The 24,815-nt window shown below is 41.3% G+C and overlaps 2 protein-coding genes across 3 annotated transcripts; one reads left to right on the forward strand and one right to left on the reverse strand.

The window, feature by feature from the left end:
- Positions 1-338: 338 nt before the first annotated feature.
- On the forward strand, positions 339-3,413 carry LOC110379896 (heterogeneous nuclear ribonucleoprotein A1, A2/B1 homolog). Of its 2 annotated transcripts, none has more exons than XM_021339726.3 (7): positions 339-573; positions 942-1,165; positions 1,262-1,506; positions 1,580-1,759; positions 1,839-2,063; positions 2,188-2,314; positions 2,832-3,413. In XM_021339726.3, the coding sequence occupies exons 1-6, from the start codon at positions 544-546 to the stop codon at positions 2,295-2,297; spliced, it is 1,014 nt and encodes a 337-aa protein (XP_021195401.1). In that variant the 5' UTR covers positions 339-543; the 3' UTR covers positions 2,298-2,314; positions 2,832-3,413. The 2 variants fall into 2 exon arrangements, with proteins under 2 accessions (XP_021195401.1, XP_021195392.1); XM_021339717.3 differs by having other exon boundaries at positions 341-573; positions 2,173-2,314.
- Positions 3,109-24,160, reverse strand: LOC110380371 (homeobox protein rough). Its single transcript, XM_021340332.3, has 4 exons — positions 23,790-24,160; positions 5,694-5,814; positions 5,340-5,453; positions 3,109-4,653 (listed from the first exon to the last, which is right to left on the reverse strand). The coding sequence occupies exons 1-4, from the start codon at positions 24,115-24,117 to the stop codon at positions 4,542-4,544; spliced, it is 675 nt and encodes a 224-aa protein (XP_021196007.1). The 5' UTR covers positions 24,118-24,160; the 3' UTR covers positions 3,109-4,541.
- Between the last annotated feature and the right edge of the window lie 655 nt (positions 24,161-24,815).

Genomic DNA, 24,815 nt, shown 5'->3' on the forward strand with positions numbered 1-24,815 from the left:
ATATAATTGTAGAGCAAACTACCGTATAGACCAAAATCACCAAAATGGCAGTCCAATCGCAAACTAATCGAATGTCGTTGGAATACGATTGGTCTTATAATTAGTAGCAGAATGCTCGATAGGGTTAAAACTGCTATTGCGATTCAATTTCTATTCAATTTTGACATTATTAACTTAGGAGAATCGGGCCCCTGGAAGGCGACCCCAAAATATGTAATTGGGAAAAGGGCTCGGAGGATGATGAAGTACTGATAGTAGCATAAATAATGCGCATTTTAGTTGTAGTCTATGACTAATGACGTGCCGGTTTTGATTTGATTTGACATTTTGACAGTTATTTTTTCCTTCATTCTATTTGGCTTTGGCATTTCCCTTTGACATTTCAATTCAATTTTGTTTAGTGAATTTCATTTTCGTTTTGCGGTATCATAAAATTCTGCAATTACATGATATTCGGATGTTAATACTGATTAGAAAGCCTTATTAAATATATATATTTATTTTTGTTGAAAGTGCTAGAAATCTGCAGCCGTGGCTGAAGACATGAAACCAAGCGGAGGTGGTGATGACTACGTAAGTATTCAAAATTTTTAAGACACGATTTATTTTAATACATGTCTGTTAAAATGACATTGAAAGTACTGAGTAAATGATTTTATCAAATTGTTTTTACTTCTCTAATGTAATTAGTTAGAAAACCAATTTTTGTTATTTAAGTTTTCGTTCAGTTGTACATTTTCTATTTGACGTACGTTTGTTATCCGTGGCCGGTGGAAATATACCATTGTAGTTTGTTATCTTTACATGAATCCAATTTTGTTCAGAGAGCCAATGTGTTGATTGAATTTGTGAATTAACAGGATTCCAGAGTTTTTATTAAATTTATTTTATAATTCTTTACATTTAGAATATCTGAGCACTTAATTGTTGTTTTATTTTAGGAGGAACCGGAGCATTTACGAAAATTATTTATTGGTGGCCTTGACTTCAGAACAAATGATGCCTCATTGAAGGAATTCTATGAACAATGGGGCGAAATTGTAGATGTAGTAGTTATGAAAGACCCTCAGACGAAAAGGTCAAGGGGATTTGGTTTCATTACTTATTCTCGGGCTCATATGGTGGATGATGCACAGAAAAATAGACCACATAAGATAGATGGAAGGTGACTATGATACATCTTCATAAAAGTCATGAAATAAAAGTTCAAAGTTAGTTTTAGTTGAAAAATAATTTAATTAATTTAACCAAAATCTTACAGAGTGGTGGAACCAAAAAGGGCTGTGCCAAGAGAAGAAATAAAGAGGCCAGATGCTGCAGCCACGGTTAAGAAACTCTTTGTTGGTGGCCTTAAACAAGAAATAGAGGAGGAAGATTTAAAAGAGTATTTTAGCTCATATGGAAATATAGTTTCTGTAAGCTTAGTGACTGAAAAGGATACAGGGAAGAAGAGGGGCTTTGGTTTTGTTGAATTTGATGACTATGATCCTGTTGACAGAATATGCTGTGAGTTTAGCTTAATTTTGATATTTTTTCTGTTTTAAACATACAAACATATTCTAAAAGTTTTTGTTTGCAGTGCATCCAAACCACAAAGTGAAAGGGCACCGCTTGGATGTAAAGAAAGCCCTTTCGAAGTCAGAAATGGCGGCTGGCGGGCCCGGCGGTGGCGGCAGCAGCGGAGGCGGCGGAGGCAGGCGGGGTGGCGGCCGCGGCGGGGGCTGGGGCAACCGACAGAACCAGGATTGGGGCAACTCAGGTAAAAATGACATGCTTTAATTACCTAGTACACTGACATCACTTATTTCAATCTTGCTATGACTTAAATTTTCAATCAGATGGCGGTGGCTACAACTCAGGCTATGGTCAAGGTGGATGGGGAAACCAAAATCCATGGGACTCCAACAATGCTGGAGGAAATTGGGGAAATCAGGGATATGGGGACCAAGGAGGCTGGAATCAGCCTAACAGCAATTTCGGGACTGGATACCAGCAGGGTTATGGCGGTGGTCCAATGAGGCCTAACTACAATACGTCCAGACCACAGCCTTATAATAACTCAGGTTAGTTCATCTTTTGCATAACTGGCAACTTTTTAGCTACAAAAAAACTCAAGAAAATGGCTTTGTTTGTGTTCTATAAAAATATGAAGGTTATTAAAGTATTGAGAAGCGGATGGTTTCGAAGGTGGCGGCAGTGGATACGGCAGCGGCGGCGGCGGCGGTGGTGGCAGCGGCGGCCCTGGGTACAACAACATGGGCAACCAGGCCCAGGCTGGCAACCAGCGCCGGTTCTAAACCACGACTGTCCTCTTGTGAGTACACTTGATCACTTACATTCGTATTATGACATCTTTTTAATTTTCAAACATTTGGCTGTAATGATAGGGTCTGCTATGAGTCACGTGAGCTTTGCATATCCGCGCTACCGTTGCCATCGTCATTTCATTGCATGCAAATAACTTTTGATCCATCCTGTGTGCAAAACATGCGTGACTTGTTAAGACCGTTCAGGTGTCCCCAAACTAATCATCGTCTCGTGCCCTAACCCACAATAAATAATCTGACTAGTATAAGTTAGAAAGTCCCAACAATTTATTGATCGTATCTGTCCTTGGAGCGATATGGCGATTAGTGCGAGATACACCTTTATTCAAAATTGAATATTCGAAGTCCCATATTTACAATAACGTATTAAACTCAACATTTTATTAACGTTACATGTCAGCATCACACATTTTATTTTATAATATTATGTCAGTGGCAAATTCATGGATTTGACATTTTGAATGTGAATGGTGTGTACTTACGAAAGTATTTTTTAACACGTAGGTCTCAAGTTGCGCTTAGTTGAAGCTAGGCAGGCAGACGGTAGAGTAGTACGGGAGGTAGGCCAGGAGGTCAGCTAGCTAGTGAGGGACAAGCGGACTTAGTGAAGCGACTGCATTACATAGTCATTTTACTTTTTTTTTCTCCTTCAATTAAGGTTTGTTCACAATAAGGTACTGTGTAGGCACTAGATTCATTTTTCTATTAATTGTTAGTCTTTTAGCACGCAATCACAGTTTTTACATTTTAATTACCACTTTTTAATTACTTTCCGCACGACTATGTGAGGTAATGCAATTTTAAATTAAACCCTGTCCAAGTCCAATTGGATGATATGTACTGTAAAAGCTGTGGCATAACATTATATTTGCGTTTTTAGTCATTAAGTGAGGAGATTTATATTATTTCTGTTAATATTTTAATGTTAAAATTGTAGATTATATTTTATTCTTTTTCAATATATCGTCCATGATTAGATAGATAGCTATAACATTCCAAAATAATGAAAATATATTATTGAATGAAAGCGATGTGTTAAAGTATCTATAATTTATGACAACGCACTTGTGAGCACCAGTCAAGTGTCAGTGTAAAAGAAAATAATACAATTTTAAAATATAATATCTTGGTGTTAGAAATAGGAAATGAATTCTGAATTTGTTGATGAAACATTTATGAAATGTTTATCGTTATCATTATAGTTTAGCCCAAATAATGAAATGGAAAAGTTGACATTACAACTATAAATTATAGGTATTCTATCTAATTCAGCAATATGAATTGTATAAGCATTTAATTATAATCATTTATATGTCTAAAAGATATATTATTATCTTTCTAAAGTTAAGTTGTTTTGATGTAGAGATATGATTGTTTTATTTGTGTGCATACAATTAAATAAACACTATTTTCCATGGATTGTTCTACACGTGCGCGAGCCTTCCACCGTGGAATAGGCCATGGTAAGTCGACTCTATCCAAATAAAACCACTGAAAATCTAACACCATTGTTTTATTCAACATCTTACCTTTCAGCGTATTCTATTCTAAATTAGACTTTATTTACATATACATTAGTAACATTAGTTTATTTTCAACGAAAAAGTAAGTTGCTGAGACTTAATATATGTACTTACTTTTAATTTAATAAATTACATTACAGGTCTTTCATAACTAACGGTAAAATAAATCTGAAAAGTTAAAAAAATAACTACTCTTGACTTGAGTATTTTTATGAGTTTTACAAAAACACAATTTAGATACAATAATGCTTATTACTTGTCAGGCTTTTTACCTACCTATTGAATGCGGAAAATAAACGTTTTTGGTACGATTGCTGTTGCTATCAGACGCGAACGCACTAAAACAACAATATAATGACCTCTAAGTAGGTCGTTCACATAAAATGTTTATTAAATCTATTGGGCCGCGGCCAGATTAAACCTAGGTACAGTTACACTGGTAACTGTTTTTTTTTTATAATCGTCTCAAAATAAGTGTATCGGCCATTCATCCCACCATCGTTTGGCCATTGTTTGAAAACGTTTAGTGAAATGTTTCAACTAGGTACGTTTCGCACCAGTGACGAAGTTCATTAGCATCCTAAATGACTTGCTGTAACAGTTGGGTAAATCAGTTTGCTCAGCTTTTCAGAAAACTATTTTCTTTTAGGCTATCTATTTAAAGTATAATAACATTAAATATAGATATTTCCTATTTGTCGTTTATTGTTGGCGGATGAACTGGTAGACAGGGGCACGGAGGCTGTGCGCAATATGCAGGAGACAGCACAGTCGGAAACAAGCCTGATGCAGCTGCTAAGTGTCTGGAAATAAAAGATACTTTAGTAATTTAGCCTTACAGTACTAATTATTCTTTGGTCTGTATATCAAGACTCTGCGTGATTCTTTTGTCAGGAAACTGTTCAAGATATTGTGTGATCAGCCAGATGCCAGACGGCAGTCTTCAATCATTCAAAATATGTATTTAAACTTCCTCTATGATGAATCCGGTCAAAGGAATACAAACGAAGTTCAATTTTCCTTAATTGCATCGTTGAATTGTGTTTTTAAGTAGTGCCTTAGTATCACGTACATAACTAGTAGGTACCTAGTTGAGGATGATAGATAGACATAGTTTTAACAACGGACTGCAAAATTGCCTATCTACTGCTGTTAGAAGCTACGCTATTAAACCAAATTTTAATTCCCACTATTTGGGTGTTGGACAAATCAGCGCCTAATAATATTGTACCTATTTCAGGCATTCAACCTACCTAGTCATGCCTAGCAGTATGTTATTGATAAAACAGTTATTGTTTGATATAGCAGTCTGGGGAAATTCTCACGTTTAAAGTTATTGAAAAGTCCGTGAAACATCGCCGTGGGAATGGGCACATCGCACAGTATGGCGATTTTATATCGATTTCATGTGGACAGCTACAGCAGTACCTATCCAACTGGTTTTAATGATAAAGAAGGTAGAAATTAAATCTAGGTAGTATTTAGGTACCTGTATTGTTGGTCCAGTTGCGCTTTTTCAATCCTTTTGTCTTTAGCTCTTCTGTTTTGGAACCATATCTTGACTTGAGTTTCGCTGAGCGATAGAGCTGATGCTAGTTCACATCTGGAATTAAATACATTATTGAAATATATAATGACCTATCAGTTCCAGATTATGTATTAGTTACGAGTAGCAATTTGCTAATATGCTAGGCCTCGGTGCCCATAGGACAGAAGTTCAATACCGCGCAGCCCCGCTGACTTCTTTTCGCTGTTCCGTCTCAATATGATATGTATTCTAGGATTCTTCGTACCTAATAAAAAATAGGTAGTAGATGTAGTAAGATGACTAACGATTAATTACCTTCTAGCTCTAGCGACATATTCCCCTCTTGCGTACTCCAGCTCAAGCCGAAGAGTTTGATGTGCAGAGAAGGTGGTGCGCTGTCGACGCGGCCGGCTCTCCTTGCGGCGTCTGCGAGCCACTGTCGACAATTTCAAAATTAGATGTGTTAACATGTTCACCTAAAAATTTTTAAAGCTAGGGAAATCTCTGAAATTTGGAATCGTTGGTACCTAGATAATATTTTTTTATTTTTTTTATTAGCCTGTGCTGTCCCACTGCTGGGCAAAGGCCTCCCCCAAAGCCTTCCACTTTTCTTTATCCCTCGCTGCTTGAGGCCATAATATAATATAATATATATCAAAGTTTTAAAGCCCGGGTGTCCGTTACGCCATCCCAAGACTCACATTCCTACTTACAAATTATAGTGAAATCGCCTCGATCTGCTTAGACTTTCCGAACTATCTAAGTATCTACTAGGGCTTTCAAATACCGGATTTTTTCAATTCCGGTATCAATACCGGTATTAAAAATTTCAATACCGTGATCACGTGATCACGGTATTGTCGGTCATGCAAATATTGCAATAGGGTAGGGTGGTAGCCAATGAACCACCAAAAGTTTGGAGATCTCTAGCGCGCTCGTTTTTACAGTCTAAGAAAATATTTTTGTCTCAAATGATAGGTTGTTTAATAAGCTGCCAAATTGCATTGAAATAAGTGGAAAACATTTGCTGTTGTCTAATTTATACATGTTTTTTTAAAACATGAGAAATGGTTCATAGCGTACTCCTAGGGGTACACAAAGAACCGGGGGGGTGGTACTAAATGAACCATGTGGTACACAATGAATCACGGTAATATAAAAAAAAACATTATTATTTGTTTTAAAGAAAAATAAATACACTATTTATAACTTTTTATAATTATTAAGTTTCGGGTTATACATACATATAAGAACCAACAAATCAGCCTTAAAACTTAATTTTCAACCGACTTCAAAAAAAGGAGGAGGTTCTCAATTCGGCTGTATTTTTTTTTTTTATGTTTGTTACTCGATTTCTCAAAGACGCCTGGACCGATTTCAAAAATTCTTTTTTTATTTGAAAGGGTATGCTTGTCATTTGGTCCCATCATCATCAGGTCAGGATCTGATGATGGAAACCCTGAGAAATCGAGGGCAACCTTCGAAAGTTGTAGGCATACTTAGGGTAAAAACTTGACATTCAGGTGCATGCCTAAAAGCACTATTCAACAGTGAAGGTTTGAAGCTAACCTGATGATGGAGACCAGAGAGGGTCGAGGGAACTCGACAACTGAATATGTAAACTACCTCGTGTTTGGGCTTATATTATTTGTATTGACGAGACCTTTGCAACAATGCAGGTTTGGAGCTGACCTGATGATGGAGACCAGAGAAGGTCGAGGGAATTCGACAACTGAATATGTAAAATACCTCGTACTTGGGCTTATATTCTTTGTATTGATGAGAACTTTCCACATATATGGATAGTGACAACTATTCGTATCACTGAAAAGTTGTAAATAAAAAACTTTTTTACAAAAAAATTAAACCGACTTCCAAAAACACTAAAAAGTAAAAAAAAAAACGAATTTTAGGTGCATCGGCCTAGAAGTCGGTGGCAAAATTAACTTAGTAACATCCATTAGACACCGACTTCTAGGCCGATGCACCTAAAATTCGTTTTTTTTTTTACTTTTTAGTGTTTTTGGAAGTCGGTTTAATTTTTTTGTAAAAAAGTTTTTTATTAACAATAATTATGAACATCTTAAAAGTTACGCACAAACTCTTTCCGGGAAAAAAGAAAAAAACATTTTGTACTTGTATATTTATATTAATTAAAATGCTCTTAAAGCATTATAAAGTCGACGTGTTTTTATCACATTCAGACTTATGTTTTTTTATTGTCCAAATCACAAATTGTAACAATCAACATTTCTTTATGCTGTCTTCATGTTGGGCAGTAAAAAAATTACTTGCATCATAATGGGGCTCTAGTCTACAAGCTGGATTGTTCCTGTACTTTGTTTGTGACATATCTTCGCACAAATACTTCGTCTGTCTTCGCACAAATACTGGATAGAGAAGGTTGCAGTTTTTGCTAATTTTCGAATGCTTAATCCCGACAAGTGTTTTTTCTTTACCTCTTTGTGTAGCTTCCGCGGTGTGATACCCTTTTTTACGTGCTTTCCTCCCTACCGTGTTTCGCTCCATGCTGAAATAGACGAATAATGGTAATTAATTATAGGTACTCACTTTACACTTAGAGGTTAACTGTCTTATAATACTTCCCACCTGTTCATATATCATACAAAGCACTAAGATGTGGTACACAATACACAATGAACCGTGGTTCATTGCTTACCCAGGATAAATGGCTCACAGCGTACCCACCCCCTCTTAGGAAATGTTAGGTCATGTTTTATACAAAAACCGTTGAGAAATAATTCCAAAAAATAGTCTCAGACAAGCCTAATGATCTACATTACACATACAATTCACACATAGTTAAGTAAGAGTTAGATTATTAAAGTAACAACAAAAAGAAACTCACCTTTTTTTGTCGTTTTTGCTTGAGTAGAAGACTAAGACGCGGCTCACAGGTGAGTATATCGCGACAGACCCACGGCGAATAGACCAAACTTCTTGACGTGGCAAGGGAGTCTCGACATAATTTTTGCGCGAGCTAGCAACGTTAGGTATGACCGGTAGGTACCATGGTTCATAGTGTACACGCGGTTCATTGGCTACCACCCTACCCTACTCCAGATATTAAAAGTCGTCGCTCCTTTATGCGTCTTCGAAGTGCTTTTGCAAGATTTAGGCTTAAGTATAAGATAGTAGCTTAGCTTGACCATCTAACTTCGTCAACATACATTTTAGCGCAATATCCGCTTTTAGTAAATTGGCATCCCGTTTACAAATTTCTAATACAGTTACTTTTACTACAGAAAGGCTGTTGTAAATATTTTTTAATATTGTCAAATCGAATTCGTCTAATTCAAATCGGAGTTTAATTTTAGATCGATTAAAACTTTTAAAACACAATCCTTTAGTTTCAAAAAGCTACCAATCACGCTATGAATCCGACACTATGACTAAAAATGAGATTGACTACATCATGACGAACAAGAAGCACATAGAAACGTCTCCGTGATCAATAGGTTTAATACCGGTAGCGATTACCGACTTGTCCGAGGCTCTCTGACAAGACGGTATCTTCAAGGCCGGACGTTTCCGTCTGATGAAGGCCAAGCTCCGACCAACATTGCTCCAAACCATTTCAGGATCTGAAACGTTCCAGTCAAATTTGGAGAACCGATTTGCCGCCGTGGAAACCACAACAGACGTTAACCAGAACCACAAATATGTGGTTCGGATCCTCAGGGAGGAAGGTTCGAGATTCTGTAACATGCAGCGTAAGGGCAAGAAATCAAAGCTTTCGGAAGAGACATTAGGGCTTATGAAGAAACGACGTGAAAACCCGCCTGTCACTTCGTCAGCTAAGCGGGCTCTAAACCAAGAGATCAACAAGCACGTACGACGCGACCTCCGGTGCTCCAATACTCTAGACATTGAAAGAGCAATTGAGCTGAATCGGGGGTCAAAGGTGTTCGTAAAATCTCTTGGAAGAAGCCACTTGACGAAGCTGACCACAACATGTGGAGAAGTCATTTCTTCGGTGCCGGCAGTCCTTTCGGAAGTGGAAAACTTCTATGGCCGGTTCTACGCATCGCATGCATCTCGACCTAATCCCGGAAATGAGGATTCTAGAGCCACATTAACACGCCATTTCACCGCCTGCCAGAAGTCAGCGAAATCGAGATCGCACTTAGACAGCTCAAAAATGGAAAAGCACCTGGCGAGGATGGCATTACAACAGAGCTACTAAAAGCAGGAGGTAAGCCCATACTGGGGGAGCTCCAGAAGCTTTTTAACGATGTCCTGTTTGAAGGGAGAACTCCAGAGACGTGGAGTAGGACTGTTGTCGTCCTGTTCTTCAACTGTGTCTAGCATTTGTGGACTATGAGAAGGCCTTTGACTCGGTTGAAATCTACTTTGTTCTGGAGTCCCTGCAGTGTTGCCAAGTAGATTGGCGATACATCCTAGTGATGAGATGTCTCTTTACTACTGACTAACAAAACAATAACGTCGTTTGGCTCGCTCGATCGATTAAGAAACCAGTTGTTTAAGAAAGGTGGAGGTATGCTGGAGATAAAAGTTGGCGCTTAATACACAAGTGTGAAGTGTGAGAATAATATTACGAGTACATACGAGTTATCTATCTTATTTAATACAACTTCCTCAAACCAAAATAATTAAAATTATAAAAAAGATTGTAATACCGTAATCACGGTATTGGCTCGTCAATACCGGTATTGAAAAAAGACCAAAATATATCCGTGATCACGGTATTACGGGATCCCGTAATACCGGTATTGAAAGCCCTAACAATAAGGTAGATAGTATCTACCTTATTGTAGATTATTTAAGTCCTCTTACAACTTCATCGAACGATTATGTTCTCAAATGCCCAATTATCTCGCCTAGTTTAAACTTAGGACTTCAAACAGAAAAAATCTCAAGTTTCCCACGCGCGTACCAACCTACTCAAGACGCAACAAAAAAAAACGCACAAATCTAGTAAGGATTCCTTGCAATTCCCGTGTCCCGGAACCTAAGTGTTGGAGGTGTGAGAAACCTACGCTTGTAAGAGCTCCGATTCCGCACCATATTGTCCCGGAAGTGTCTCGACTCGAGTGAAACCCTGCCCGCTACAAGGGTGAATCACGATTATTTAATCGTCCATAATTTGCTACCCGATATTGCTTACAAATTATCTGGACACTGATACATGAGTGTGTAGGGGTTCCGTTGATATTGTTTAATTAAACGAGTAGGTATGTACCTAGGTACATATGTGATTTACATAGGTAAATAGGTACCTAAAAAATAGTTAGGTAAGTACCTACCTTATTTAATCAGAAAGTCATCCATAGGTCATTAATTAGTAGGTATCAACCGTACCTAACGCTTAGGTATGCTCCTTACTCACCCTTAGGTAGGTCTTATATCAGAAGCCATTTGTCATTAGTAGTGACGCGATAATTGTCAATAGGTACAACAGCGATTTACACAGTTTAATTTCACCAAGGGTCATCTATTACCAAGTAAAGCAGAACCCTTATGTCCGACAGCGCCGGGATTGAAGCTCCTCACAGGCGCGACATATGGCGGAGCCGGATTGGTGTCCGTTACAATAATGTCCGGTCAATTAGTGATTGATTCACGAGCCGATGCTCTGTGCCTTCCGTATCCTGTGATTTGGCATTCTGTTGAGAATTTACCCTATTGGATACGGAAGCCGATTGTTACTTTACATATTTAAAAAGGTACAAATATAGATAAGTTAATTTTGTCACAAATTAGACAGCGATTTACCTTTTTGTTTTGCTGATACCTAGGTTGCTTGTAGGTAGAATATATAATAGTTATGAATTGGTCTATTCTCCTAAAACAATCCCGTTAGCGAAAGAAAAGCCTTATTATTATATTTATACTTAAAAGATAAATAAGAGTTCGCATGATCCGTCTCGTTAGGCGCGGTCCGCGGATGCGTGCCAGATTGTTCTCATTCGCTTGTTTCTATTGAAGACAGGATTGAATGAATCATTATTGTAGTAGATATGTTAGTGGGAGATAAATCCTAATGAGAGATATCAAATACGTGGTATGTTATTCTACTGCTAAATAAAACGTTGAGCACCATTAGTCTTAAGACAATGACCATTGATATTATGGAATCTGTAGGTAGGTAATAGCTGTGCGTTAAATTTTGTTTGACAAAGGATGCTCACCAACCAACCAGGGCCCCGATTCTCCTAAGTTAATAATGTCAAAATCGAATAGAAATCGAATCGCAATATGATCGTAATAGCAGTTTTAACCATATCGGGCATTCTGCTACTAATAAAAGACAACATTTGATTGGTGTGCGATTGGTCTGCTATTTTGGTTATTTTGGTCTATACCTACGGTAGTTTGCTGTACAATCATTTTGCAATCGTAAATCATTTGCAGACAAAATGATTCATTATTGAATGACAGAAAAGGATAAAAACGTTTATTTCAAAGAAAACATAGCGGAATGCCACATACGCTTCAATCGTAATCGAGTCGGGATTGGATCTCAGTCGAATCGAGTCGAACGTCAATCGAAGGTCGCTTAAGTAAAATTAGGAGAATATTTTCCCCAGACGTCCTCTGGCGTAACGACCGGTAGGTACCTACTCCTAAGCAAGAGTAACGCTACCAACTTCCAGTCTCCGTCTGGCAACTCTGTGAAAGTTTCTGCAAGCGCACAATTAATGTTGGCCTAATCTGACCACGACCAACGGGTCAGCCAAAAAACGGTGAGAGATACCTACTTATTAAAAAGATGACATTAGTTACGATTTTACGATAATGATGCATGTGGTCTGCCCAAAACATCACTCAAAACGTGATAATGATAAAGCCAATAATCCGCATCAAAATCAAGTGCACGCGATCTACAAATAACAAGATTGGTTCAATTAGATAGCGCGAGAGAAAAGGGTGCGTTCCCTGAGAGTCGTCAGCTGTGGTCCCGCTGAGCACCGAATGTATGTAATTGGACCACAATGGCTGCATTATCTGACTGAACGTTGTCACATTAAATTGTCATACGCTTAATCGAGTCGAAAGTGAGTGTTGTTAGTGGATTGTCGGAGTATTAGCTTGATTTGTGTTACTTAAGTTTTTTTTTATTATCGGTGTAGTAGTGTAAAGAGAAATAGGTTTGTTAATTTGTCATTCGATCAATAAATTAACAGGTATTATTTAACTGTATCTGCATCTATGCTCGTGGATAAGTAAGAATCAGAGTAGGTAGGTATTCTGCTTACTTAGGTGTAGGTCTAAACAATCTCAAGCTGCTTGACCCCAGACCACTGAGGTGCTTCCGATGCCACGTTGGGCACCATGTGGGAGTTCGTTGCACCTCGGAGGTCGACCGCAGCGCCCTCTGCTTCCGCTGCGGTCAGCCCGGCCACAAGGCCGTGTCTTGCAGCGCCACGCCGCACTGCACTGCATGTGCGGCTGCTGGAAGGCCAGCCGAACACCGGGCGGGGTGCAAGACCTGTACCCCACCCGTCAAGACCAGGGGCAAGGGTCGGCCGTCCGTCGTCGCCACAGCCGCAGCTCCCGCGGCCGCCGCCACCTCCAATGATGCCGTCGCTGCCGGTGAAGTCGCCGCTGCTGCTGCTGCCGCGGTGCCCGCTTCTGGGCCTGAAGAGGAGGAAGACGTGATGGAATTCTAAAACGGCTCCACTACGCTTCCTCCAGGCGAACATCAACCACTGCGCCCGTGCCCAGGACCTGTTGCTCCAAAGCATGGCGCAGTGGTCGATCAACATCGCCGTGGTCGCGGAGCCGTACTTTGTCCTTCCCAGGGATGACTGGGTCAAGGACCTTAGCGGCTCGGTGACCATCATATCGTCGGCCGCCGCTGGTACTCCTTCCCTCGAAGGGGTGAAGAGTGGAAGGGGTTGCGTCGCAGCACGGTTCGGGGAGATAGTTGTTGTGGGGGTATACTTCTCCCCGAACCGAACTCTCGCCGAGTTCCACAACTCCCTCCTGGAGTTGTCTGTCGTCGTCGGAAGCTACACCCTCCCTGTGCTAGTGTTAGGGGACTTCAATGCCAAGAACTTGGCCTGGGGTTCCCGACACACGGACGCGCGGGGAAGGATGGTGGAGGACTGGGCGCTGGAATCAGGCCTGGTCGTCCTCAATCGGGGTTCTGTCCCCACGTGTGTACGGATGCGGGGCGACTCGGTAGTGGACATCTCGTTTGCCAGCCCCGCTCTGCTACCGCGTGTCTTAGACTGGCACGTCGAGGAGGGGGTGGAGACCTATTCCGATCACCGGTATATCCGGTTTGACGTCTCCGCCCAAAATCCAAACGCGCCGGTCCTGCAGACCCCGAGTGGTCCACGTTGGGCGCTAAAGCACCTTGACCGGGAGCTTCTCCTGGAAGCCTCAGTCGTGCAGGCTTGGGTGTCATCACCGGACAGGCCCGCCGACATCAACGACGAGGCGGAGTGGTTCCGGGAGACCATGTCCGAGATCTGTGACATGGCCATGCCCCGAGTCCTGCCAGGACGCGCCCGACGCCAGGTGTACTGGTGGTCCAGCGAGATTGCGGCCCTTCGTGAGGTGTGCGTCGCTGCGAGACACCTGTACACCAGACACCGCAGGCTGCGCATCCGCCCTCCGGATGCAGAGGCCAGGGAAGCGGAACTGTACGAGGGATACAGAGCTGCGAAGACCGCCCTCCAATTGGCCATCATCCAGGCCAAGGACGAGGCCAATACAGAGCTGCTGGGGACTCTGGACAGAGATCCGTGGGGGCGCCCTTACAAAATGGTGCGGGGTAAGCTCCGCCCATGGGCCCCCCCGCTGACCCAGAGTCTTCGGCCTCAACTGGTGGAGGAGGTGGTGAGCGCTCTGTTCCCTTCGCGCGGGGAACACTCTCCCCCGCCCATGGTTCTGCAACCCGCGGTGTCGACTGTGGACCACACATCCGACGACGACGATGTCCCCGAGGTGACTGGGGTGGACCTGAGAGTGGCGGTAACCAGGCTGAAAGCCAAAAATACCGCCCCAGGGCCTGACGGCGTGCCTGGCAAGGCCTGGGTTCTGGCCCTTGAGGCTCTCGGGCCTCGACTTAGGGGGCTTCTCAGCGCATGTATGGAGAGGGGCCAGTTCCCACTTCGTTGGAAAACAGGGAAACTGGTCCTCATTCGGAAGCCGGGGCGCCCTGCGGACTCTCCGTCCGCATACCGGCCCATCGTGTTGCTCGACGAGGTGGGCAAGCTCTTCGAGCGAGTTGTTGCACACCGCCTCGTTGCGCACCTTGGGGGGATGGGGCCGGACCTCGCGGACAACCAGTTCGGTTTCCGCAGGGGGCGCTCAACGGTGGACGCCATCATGCGCGTGAGATCTCACGACGGGGATGCTGTGTCCCGGGGGGGGGTCGTCTTGGCGGTGTCTCTTGACATCGCCAATGCCTTCAACACCCTTCCCTGGAGTTGCATTAGGGAGGCACTCCGGTACCACCGGGTGCCGACCTACCTTCGTCGCGTGGTCGAGGCCTATCTGTCGGATAGGTCCATCATTTACCCCGGTCACAATGGGGAATGGAACCGGCGAGAGATGTCGTGCGGTGTTCCGCAGGGGTCGGTACTGGGGCCGCTCTTGTGGAACATCGGCTACGACTGGTGCTGCGCGCCGACCTCCCTAGCGGCGTCAGCGTGGTTTGCTACGCTGACGACACGCTGGTACTGGCACAAGGGAGGTCGCACCAGGAGGCAGCCGACATAATGGCGCGCGGGGTTGCGATAGTCGTTGAGAGGATCCAGCTGCTGGGACTGGAGGTGGCATTGCACAAGTCCGAGGCCATGTGCTTTCATGGGCTTCGGAACGCGCCACCTTCAGGTTCCCAAATTACGGTGGGAGGGGTTACCATCGGCGTCGAGGGGGCGATGAAGTACCTAGGACTCGTCCTCGACGGCCGGTGGAACTTCGTCGAACATTTCCGACGTTTGGGCCCCAAACTGGAGAAGACAGGTGCTGCCTTCAAGCGGCTCCTGCCCAACCTGGGAGGCCCAAACGCCCCCTGCCGTAAACTCTACGCGGGAGTCTTGCGGTCCATGGCCCTTTACGGGGCCCCGGTATGGGCACGTTCGGTACGGCCGCGAGCTGTACACTACCTGAACGTGTCCCAAAAGGTGATAGCCATTAGGCTAATCCGGGGGTACCGCACGATCTCCCGCGAAGCAGCTGGCCTACTAGCCGGACTACCACCGTGGGATTTGGAGGCGAGAGTCTTCTTGCGCCTGTACGACTGGCGCGAGGAGGCTCTGCGCCGGGGGGAAACCCCGTTGCCGCGACAAGTTGTCGCGCAGCGGGCAGAGCTCCGGCGGGATGTCATGGTGGCCTGGAGGGAGCGACTGTCGCAACCCAGTGCAGGGCACGCCACCATAGTGGCGGTAAGTCCCCTCTTTGAGGAGTGGCTCGGGAGGAGTCACGGCGCCCTCACGTACCGCATGACGCAGGTCCTCACCGGACACGGTTGTTTCGGGAGGTATCTGCATCGAATCGGTCGTGAGGAGGCGCCCGGGTGTCACCACTGTGCGGATAGCCCCGAGGACACGGTGGACCACACAGTCCAGGAGTGCCCTGCGTGGGAAGGGCACCGCCGGGTCCTCGTCGAAGCTGTGGGCGGCGGCGACCTCTCGCGTCCGGCCCTGGTTCAAGCCATGGTCCGGGGCGAAAGGGAATGGGATGCCGTCGCCTCCTTCTGCGAAGCAGTCATGCTCGAGAAGGAGGCGGCGGAACTTCAGAGAGTTCGCACCTCTCATCCCGGCCGCCGCGCTGGAGCAGGTAGACACCACGGGCGCCGGGTGTCGCGAGACGACTCCCGGCCACCGTAGGCGTGGGTCTGTGGGCGGTGAGTTCGGGTGGCTCATCGCTCATGTCTGTTTTTAGACAGCAGACCAGTGTCGGCGGCGCGCGTTGTTCCACGCGCTCCTCAAAGAGATGTCAGCAACCCAGAGGGCCCAGCAGGGCTGGCCTGCCGGGGCTGCGGGTTGTTCGAAAGAGGTACCGCGGCCCTAGCACATAAGGCCTACGACGGAACACGACGGCTTTTAGTCAGTAAGAGTCTGACACTCCCTCACCGCTGCTAACCCACAGCGGGAGGGGTCATTTGATGATTTTTTACGTCGTTAAAAAAAAAAAGGTCTAAACAATCTATAATAATAAATAATATTTTAAAAGGAAAAATAAAATGCTCCTCTCTAAACAAAAGACAACACAGATATTGATCAAGAATTTATTCTAACTACAAAAATACCATTGTAGTGTGCGATTAAAAAAATGATTGTGTTTGATCAACAATGCTAACAATAGCCACCGCATTAGGGTTGCGCCCCTTAATATTCATTAGCGAAGATCCCCTAATTACAGCTTCATTCGACCATTCAGTCGTGGCCATTTACAGATGGAAGTGCCACACCTGACTTGTTCGTGTTTTGTTTTCGATGCCTTTTGCTCAGATATTGATATTACGAAATCCACGCTTCACTGCCTTTCAATTGAGCTCAGTACTCGTAGATACAGAAAACTCTGAGTGAAATCGTTTTCTTATTATTGGCAACCGGCTCTTTCCCGCTGTTCTGCTAAGTAGGAGAAGTGACGTGGAAAAGAAATACTCAGTCTGTTAGGTTTTGAATTATCTTGAGGGAAACGTTTCAGTCCAGTCAAGCTTGCTGACTTGAATCTCTGAAAGTAAAAGATACTTACAGCTATCTTCAGATTAGTTACTTAACTATATAAATTGAGCATTTATATCGTACAAATTAGAATGTTTAGGTTCATCTGTTTACCTATGCTTTTTACTAAAGGCTCCCAAGATTTCTCAAGATTTGATTGACTGTTTAACTCGTTAAAAAAATTAGAAGATAGAAGGTGCAAAATCATTCTTGATCAACATAATATAACCGTTTATTCTAGAACGTCAAATCCTCATTAGTTAAGCTCAACAATACGCCTCGTCTACCACGATCTTCGATAAAACCCTCGGTCAAATGCGATGTGAAACGAGACTGAACATTAACTGCAAGTAATATAAATTGAAACGTTACATTGTTGCAATACTGTCGCACGTGCGAGCTCCCACGGCTCTACGCTAAACACTGCACAATACAGATTTGAGTGGCCATGTTTTTTTTTTGTTATAAAAATTGATCGAATTAGGTATGTGTAGGGGTGTAGGCCGTAATTGTTAAGTGGGAACAATATTCTTAGATTAAAGAAAGCGGTATAATCTATTAGAATAAGTAGGTAATTAATTAATTCGGGTTGCATTATGATAAAGCGTGAACAAGCTTAATCTCAGGACAGTTTTATACCTAAACATCAATTTCAGAAAACTAGTATCAATCAAATCAAATTCGAAGCTACGAGACCCCAGCATCTGCACAAGTTATTATTTTGTGATGTAGGATTTAACCGTTATAATTTAATGATATAAAACTTTAAACTCATTCATGTAGGTAAGTAATAGGTACTTGGTTCTAGGTGTTGTGTGAATTATTATATATCAACCAGATGTAATATAATATTTAATTAAAGCTTTGGGACTGAAATACAGAATAGTTCATTAAGTATCGCTAGTAACTATCCCCATTTACCTACATTAATTAAACGCTGAAACACAAAGCGAGCCTAAACACAAAATTACAACATTTGTTGTTATAATCAGTTTCATGGACTGTTATTTCGCAATAGTTATTAGAGTTGAACAATGGATTTTATAGCGTAGCGGAACAGTGCCGACAATTTTAACGAGAGAGCGGGTTCGAATGGTTCTCGGCACGCCTCTATTGGGAGGCAGCGAGACGTGGTGTGGTAATCGCATCACTACAGAGTGCCGACAAGCGGGCCGTCACTACACCATCCACCATCCGCCCCCCACCCCCACCCCTCCACAGGCTGTTCTCCAAAGCTTTTTCAGCGACGCGACAAACCATTATGATTCTATTTTCATGGCAATAAGACTCCCCACAGAAAAAGATTTTCATACTAATAAGCTTAAATGAAAATTATAACGGCCATTGTTGTGGAGACAAACGGGGATTTTGTGTCGTAATGTTTCTGTGAATTTGGTGGAATGTTTAGGATTTATTTATGTGAACATGATGATATCGTTCCACGGATTGCGAGATATTACGTCGTATACATCAAAGAAGTGGTTGGGTTGATCAGCATTTTCATCAATTATTAGGTTTATTTCAGAAAGTACCTACCTAGTAGTAGATAGTAGGTAGTAGTACCTATACTTAGTTGTAGGTATTCAGAAAGTAGATTCGACGAATACTTAGTTTTCTTATTTAAAGTGAAACTCAACTACTGCTGATCAACATGATAAGAATACTGGCACAACTTTGAAAATATATTATTCCATTGAATCCATAAAGAGATGTCCAGCAAAGAGTTGTGTGAAGGGATTAGGGAAGGAGGTTCTACGGCGCAAAAGGCTTATCTATGGACACCCTCCATTATATTCAAATATTTTTCTAGTGATATTTTATTTTTACGAGTAAGCTCTGGACGCAAAAGAGATAGCTTTGATCTCTGTGCTTCTTTATAAAACTGGATTGAAAAATATATTTTGCGCTATTTATTTTTATTTTATCTGATTCTTGTTTACTTACTTTAATAAAGATAGAAGTACTTACTTTAATAAAGATATTTTTAAAAGTAAACGACATTTTTCTACGAATTTCAATGATAGACACGATATAAAATTGCTAAGTAGGTACCTATAACATATACCTATTTACTTACATTTCAATAGTGACGAACCATTCTTAATTTGGTCGCGCCATCAATTTAGCGTAATCTTAAGAATCTATGATAGAAATAATTACGGGAAATTCAGGACACTCAACAGCTACGCCGTAGCTTCGTAGCACTTGTATAGGCTACGAATTACTACGAAACAACTTCAGCAGACTGTAATGGGATCTGCAGTAGGTAACTTTTTTTCTGTTGTCCATGGTTAAGGGTGGTTAGGCCCAAACTGGTTAATCTAGTTATGGTGAAGAAAAAGCGTCAAACCGTGTAAAATGTGGTTTTATGAGACTCCGTTGTTTTCTTTTTATTTTTATATCCTGGGCTACCAAAAAACTGTTAAACCTAATATTGTATTTGCTGCACTGTATTTTTGGGGATGTCCTGCATTTTAATAATAATCCCTTTGTTTGTAGGTATTCCTGGGAAGCTTATTTTGGGCACTAGAATCAAACCTATTTAGGTATATTTTTGACGTTCATAAGTGATTGTAAAGGTCTAAATGATTTGACTTTATTACTAATCCGAGACTATTCATTTGATTCTTTCATTTTCCGAGATTGTTTATTAAAGAAAAACTGTAATATCGATTCGTATTTTTGGTACAGCGCTACATGGTAGGTATCGCTCCGTTTTTACAACTATTTTGGGATTTAGGTAGGCACCTATGTGGAAACACTTTCACCTGAGTTCATCAACCCGATGTCTCTGAGAAAGACTGATTTGCATAATGTATGTACGGCCAAGCTTGTTAAAACGGCAGGTGGAAATTGTAATCCTACATTTTTAACCGACTTCCCAAAAAGGAGGAGGTTCTCAATTCGGCCGGTATGTTTTTTTTTTCTATGTATGTACATCGAATCCGCCGAGGTTTATAGACCGATTTACGTGATTCTTTTTTTGTTCGACGCGGATTAGTTGCCAGTTGGTCCCATTGTCATCAGGTCAGGATCTGATGATGGAAACCCTGAAAAATCGAGGGCAACCTTTGAAAGTTGTAGGAATACAAAGGGTAAAAACTTGACACTCAGGTGTATGCCTCACCGGGGCTGCGGGTTGTTCGAAAGAGATACCGCGGCCCTGGTACATAAAAGGCCTATGACGGAACACGACGGTTTTTAGTCAGTAAGAGTCTGACACTCCCTCACCGCTGCTAACCCACAGCGGGAGGGGTCATTTGATGATTTTTGACGTCGGAAAAAAAAAAAAGTTGTATGCCTCAGAGCACTATTCAACAGTAAAGGTTTGAAGCTGACCTGATGATGGAGACCAGAGAGGGTCGAGGGAACTCGACAACTGAATATGTAAAATACCTCGTATTTGGGCTTAAATTATTTATTTTCTATTGACGAGAACTTTCGACTTATACGGATAGTGACAGCCTAGCTATTCGTATCACTGAAAAGCTGTAAATAAAAAACTTTTTTACAAAAAAATTTAACCGACTTCCCAAAACACTAAAAAGCCAAAAAAAAAAATTTTAGGTGCATCGGCCTAGAAGTCGGTGGCAAAATTAACTTAGGAACATCCATAAGACACCGACTTCTAGGCCGATGCACCTAAAATTTTTTTTTTTGGCTTTTCAGTGTTTTGGGAAGTCGCTTAAATTTTTATTCTATTACGGACATAAAAAACTCTGACTCCGACTTGGCTGTAGACACTCTTAGATAGTAGTAGGTTATGGTAAAGTATCCATCTTTACTTCGATCTCCCGAACCACCAAACTAAGAAACATTTATGATTTGAGGTGATGAAACTAATCTACGATCTTAAGTGTAATTCGTACCTTAAACAACACTATAGGTTCAAATAACATGCCAGCTTGCATCTCGATGGTCTCTCACCAGTTTATACACAAAGAATAAAAAAATAACTAAAGATTTTTCACAGTTTTTCTTCAATAGGTAAAGTTTCAAAAAATATTTCGAACAGTTTCAATATAGTATGTGTATGACATTCAGTTATCAAAGCTGAAACGCAATCACGAAATATTTCTAAACAAGGGTGTTTAGAAATGCTTTACACAATATGATGTTGTAAATTATGAAAACGAAAAATGTCTCCTGTAGCTAAGCCACTGAATTAAGTTATTTTTTTTTTTACAATTCGCCATAGAATGTCATAAAGTATGTACCAATATGTGATAGGTACGACACACACGATATAAGTAGGTACATAATTATTAATCGACTTCACACATTTCAATTAATATGTACCTACATCTTTGCACATCTTCTTGCCGATGCCTAATCGTAAAGCTACATAGGTAAGTACCGAGGCGTACTTATATCAAATTATTTAAAGCACAAAAAAAAACATGATTTTATAAATGCACGTAAAAATATTACAAACACAGCTATAAAATGTTTAATCATGAAGTTCGTGTTCGCGTCTTAAGGTTCCATCATCAGATCAGTTCGACAATACCCCGTGACAGTAGGTAGGTGAGGTGCCATATTATTTTATTTCATCAGATCTAAGTAAATAGGTATCTAAACCTGCCAATTTCCATGTTGATACAATCCTTGGAAGAGTTTTTAAATTAGTTAAGTACCTCAGATTCCATTAGGTACATAGTAAGTTGCATACAGGTACGATGTCCAAATGTTCAAGCAGAGGTTTGATCTAATTGAGTGGTACAATTTGGAATTCAAGTTTTTCATACATAGAGCTCTCATTGTTATCAGGGAGAGCATTACCTATTACAGTGCCTTAATGATTACACCACCTATTTGGTGAGTACCACCCACCAGAAATACTTAGTGTATGTTTTGGAGTAGTAGGAAAACTGTTCAAATTAAAATTAGCAAAAACAAAGGCTATAGTAGGTACCTACCTATTTCAATTAAACGAACCGCATTAAAATTCCGTAACATGTTTAGGAACTTAGATACCTACCTACCACCTGCAAATTAGCAAGCAAAATATAATGGTACACATGTTAAACTTACATCTTCTCTTATTCTTTATTGCACACTAAACAGTAAATACATACGGGATACAGACAGTTATGTACATCCCCCTTTTGTTTTTTTCTGTGTTAAAATTCGGGTTTCATCTACCTGCCTAGCCTTTTCCCAGCTATGTTGGGGACGGCTTCTAGTCTAACCGGATGCAGCTGAGTGCCAGTGTTTTAAATGGATCTACTGCCTGCCTGACCTCCTCAACCCAGGCAGCTAAGACTGGTTGTCATCCAATACCCCTTGGTTAGACTGGTGTCAGACTTTCTGGCTTCTGACCTCTCGGAACGACGCCAAAGATATTCAAATGACAGCCAGGACCCACCAATGTCCCTACCTGTCTTGCCTTTTGAAACACGGAAAACTAAGCTATTCATTAATAGAGGAAGTGAAGCATATTTGGAATACCAGTTTGTTTTTTGAAAATAATTGGAAGGAGAAACGGGATAGCTCAATAAAAAATACATTAAATTATTGTCAAAATATTAAACTTTAATAATGAGAACAATCAAATATAAAAAATACCAGATATATTATCAAAATGCCTATTAAACTAAAAATACTCCAAAAACGTGATTTGACTTAGGGTGCAGATAATTTGGAATATAGTATTCCAAATTATATTCATTTTTTTTCTTTGAAAATTGCTAACACTTTTTCTTAGAAACTAATAGAATTCTAATATTTTTATAGTCATTGGCTCTTTACAAAAAAAGAAACTTTTACAAATAAATAAAACCGACTCCCAAAAAAACTGAAAAGCAAAAAAAACACGGTATTCCAAATTAACAACACACCAACCTAACTTAAAATTGCATGTCAAATTTTTTATTCTAGAAATATTCACAAAATCATAGTAATATCTTAAACTAACAAGGTCACTCCGCAATTGAAATAATTACAATAAAGATTTAGAGTATTACAGCAAATGATTACCACTGATTGCATTCTTACCGAAAAAGTTTTCAAATCAGGCGTTTCGTTCGCTGGGGGCTGGTAGCCGAAATGTCAAGATGGCGTCCTGTTTTTAATGCTGTATGGCTTTGTTTATCGTTTGACGTTATATTTACGGCATAAAAACTCAGATGGCGTTTATATATATTTAGATATCGAAGTATTCCAAGTTACCTGCAGTATTCCAAATATGCTGCAGTTCCTCTAGGTAAATACGAATTAAGTATGACGGAACTGATAATTTTGAGAAAACTGTTTTTTTATTTATTTTCAGACTCTCTTCTTTTGAACTGATGATGGGAGAGCAGTATTTATACTTTCAACTAAGTATCTACATAATTTTAAAGCGTTATATTAGTCCAATTAGTTTAGTAATAAATGGTAGAGCAAAATATTTTACTTTACAATTATTTTACAAAAACTTCACCTAACTATATTTTTGCGATAAGTGAAAATCCCATTTTGAAGAAGAATTATTTTATCAAAAATGGTTACGTTTCCTACCCAATAATTGTTTTAAGCTATACCTATCGTGTCGCCGTTTGAATCTTTTGTTATATACTTCTATAGGTACTTATGTAAGTTTTGAACATTAGGTATTATAATATTTTTCGGTGACTTTGCTTAGAGTTTGCACATAGAATTCAGCAGTCACATTCGTGTTCAATGGAAGGTACTAGATACCTATTTACTACAAAAGATAACAATTAACATTCAGAGGGACAAAACAATAAATTGAACTTACGAAAAGCAGCCAGACCAGCTCCGAAAGCTAATTGTTGGTGCGGCAGCAGCATCGGGCGAGGACACAGAGGCAGAGGCGGCGGAGGCGGCCACAGCGGCTGTTCCCTCGGCTGCACCTCCAGCGAACCTTCGCTCTCTCCGATCTCCACGTCCGAGGACGACTCGCTCTCGAACCCCGAAACATTTTCCACCACACTCGCCCTCTTAGGCTCCTCTAAATGACCGTAAATACGAGCGAAGAATTTTCGCGGCGACGACGGCCGGGGAGTTTGCAGCGTTTGCACAGTTTTCGCGTCTGTCTGACCATTCTCCTCAACTTCCTCGCTCATCGTCTTAATTATCGTTTACGCACGTGTTATCCGATTACGGGAGATTGGTCAATTGACAGCGTCAGGTGCATACTAACATCCCCGAGGATCGCCGCCCCGCCCCCTGCTCGCTCCCTCTTCATCCCGTGTGGGAATAAAGGGGAAAGGGTGAGTGACGACCAATGGGAACGAGCGATTTTTGTAAACCCGACCCCCTAGGCGGGATTGTAAGTGAGACAAAGTTATTGCTTTTCCTAACTTGGTGCCTAATTTGAAGTAATTAACTTATTTTCAGACGTTATTTTATTTCTTTTATTTAATTTAAATGAAGACGTTGAGGTTGTAGGTAGGTATTAGGTAATTTACCTACTAAGCAAGTTATGGATTTTTCTGGTAATTAGGTACTTAAGTAATGCAATCTGGTAAGTAGATATATATTTAGTGTGGTTTTCTGATGTTTAATCTTGTGCCTCTACTTTATTTTTGCTCTAAGTATTGAAGTCTCCTGCAAATACTCGTATCAGTACTTAGGTAAGTACACCTATGGAGACAAAATGAAAAATAGTTACAGTTACAACGGCCCTCTTAGGTAGGTACTTGTACTTAATTAAGTAGATAAATGTTCAGAGTTTTAAAAATAAACGTAGGTAGATACCTAATGGGTTTTCGAAATCTTGGCATCCTATTAGGTACCTAACCATAGACGCTTACCTAAACAC

The sequence above is a fragment of the Helicoverpa armigera genome, chromosome 14, assembly GCF_030705265.1.
Source record: "Helicoverpa armigera isolate CAAS_96S chromosome 14, ASM3070526v1, whole genome shotgun sequence".
In the NCBI taxonomy this organism is placed as follows: domain Eukaryota; kingdom Metazoa; phylum Arthropoda; class Insecta; order Lepidoptera; family Noctuidae; genus Helicoverpa; species Helicoverpa armigera.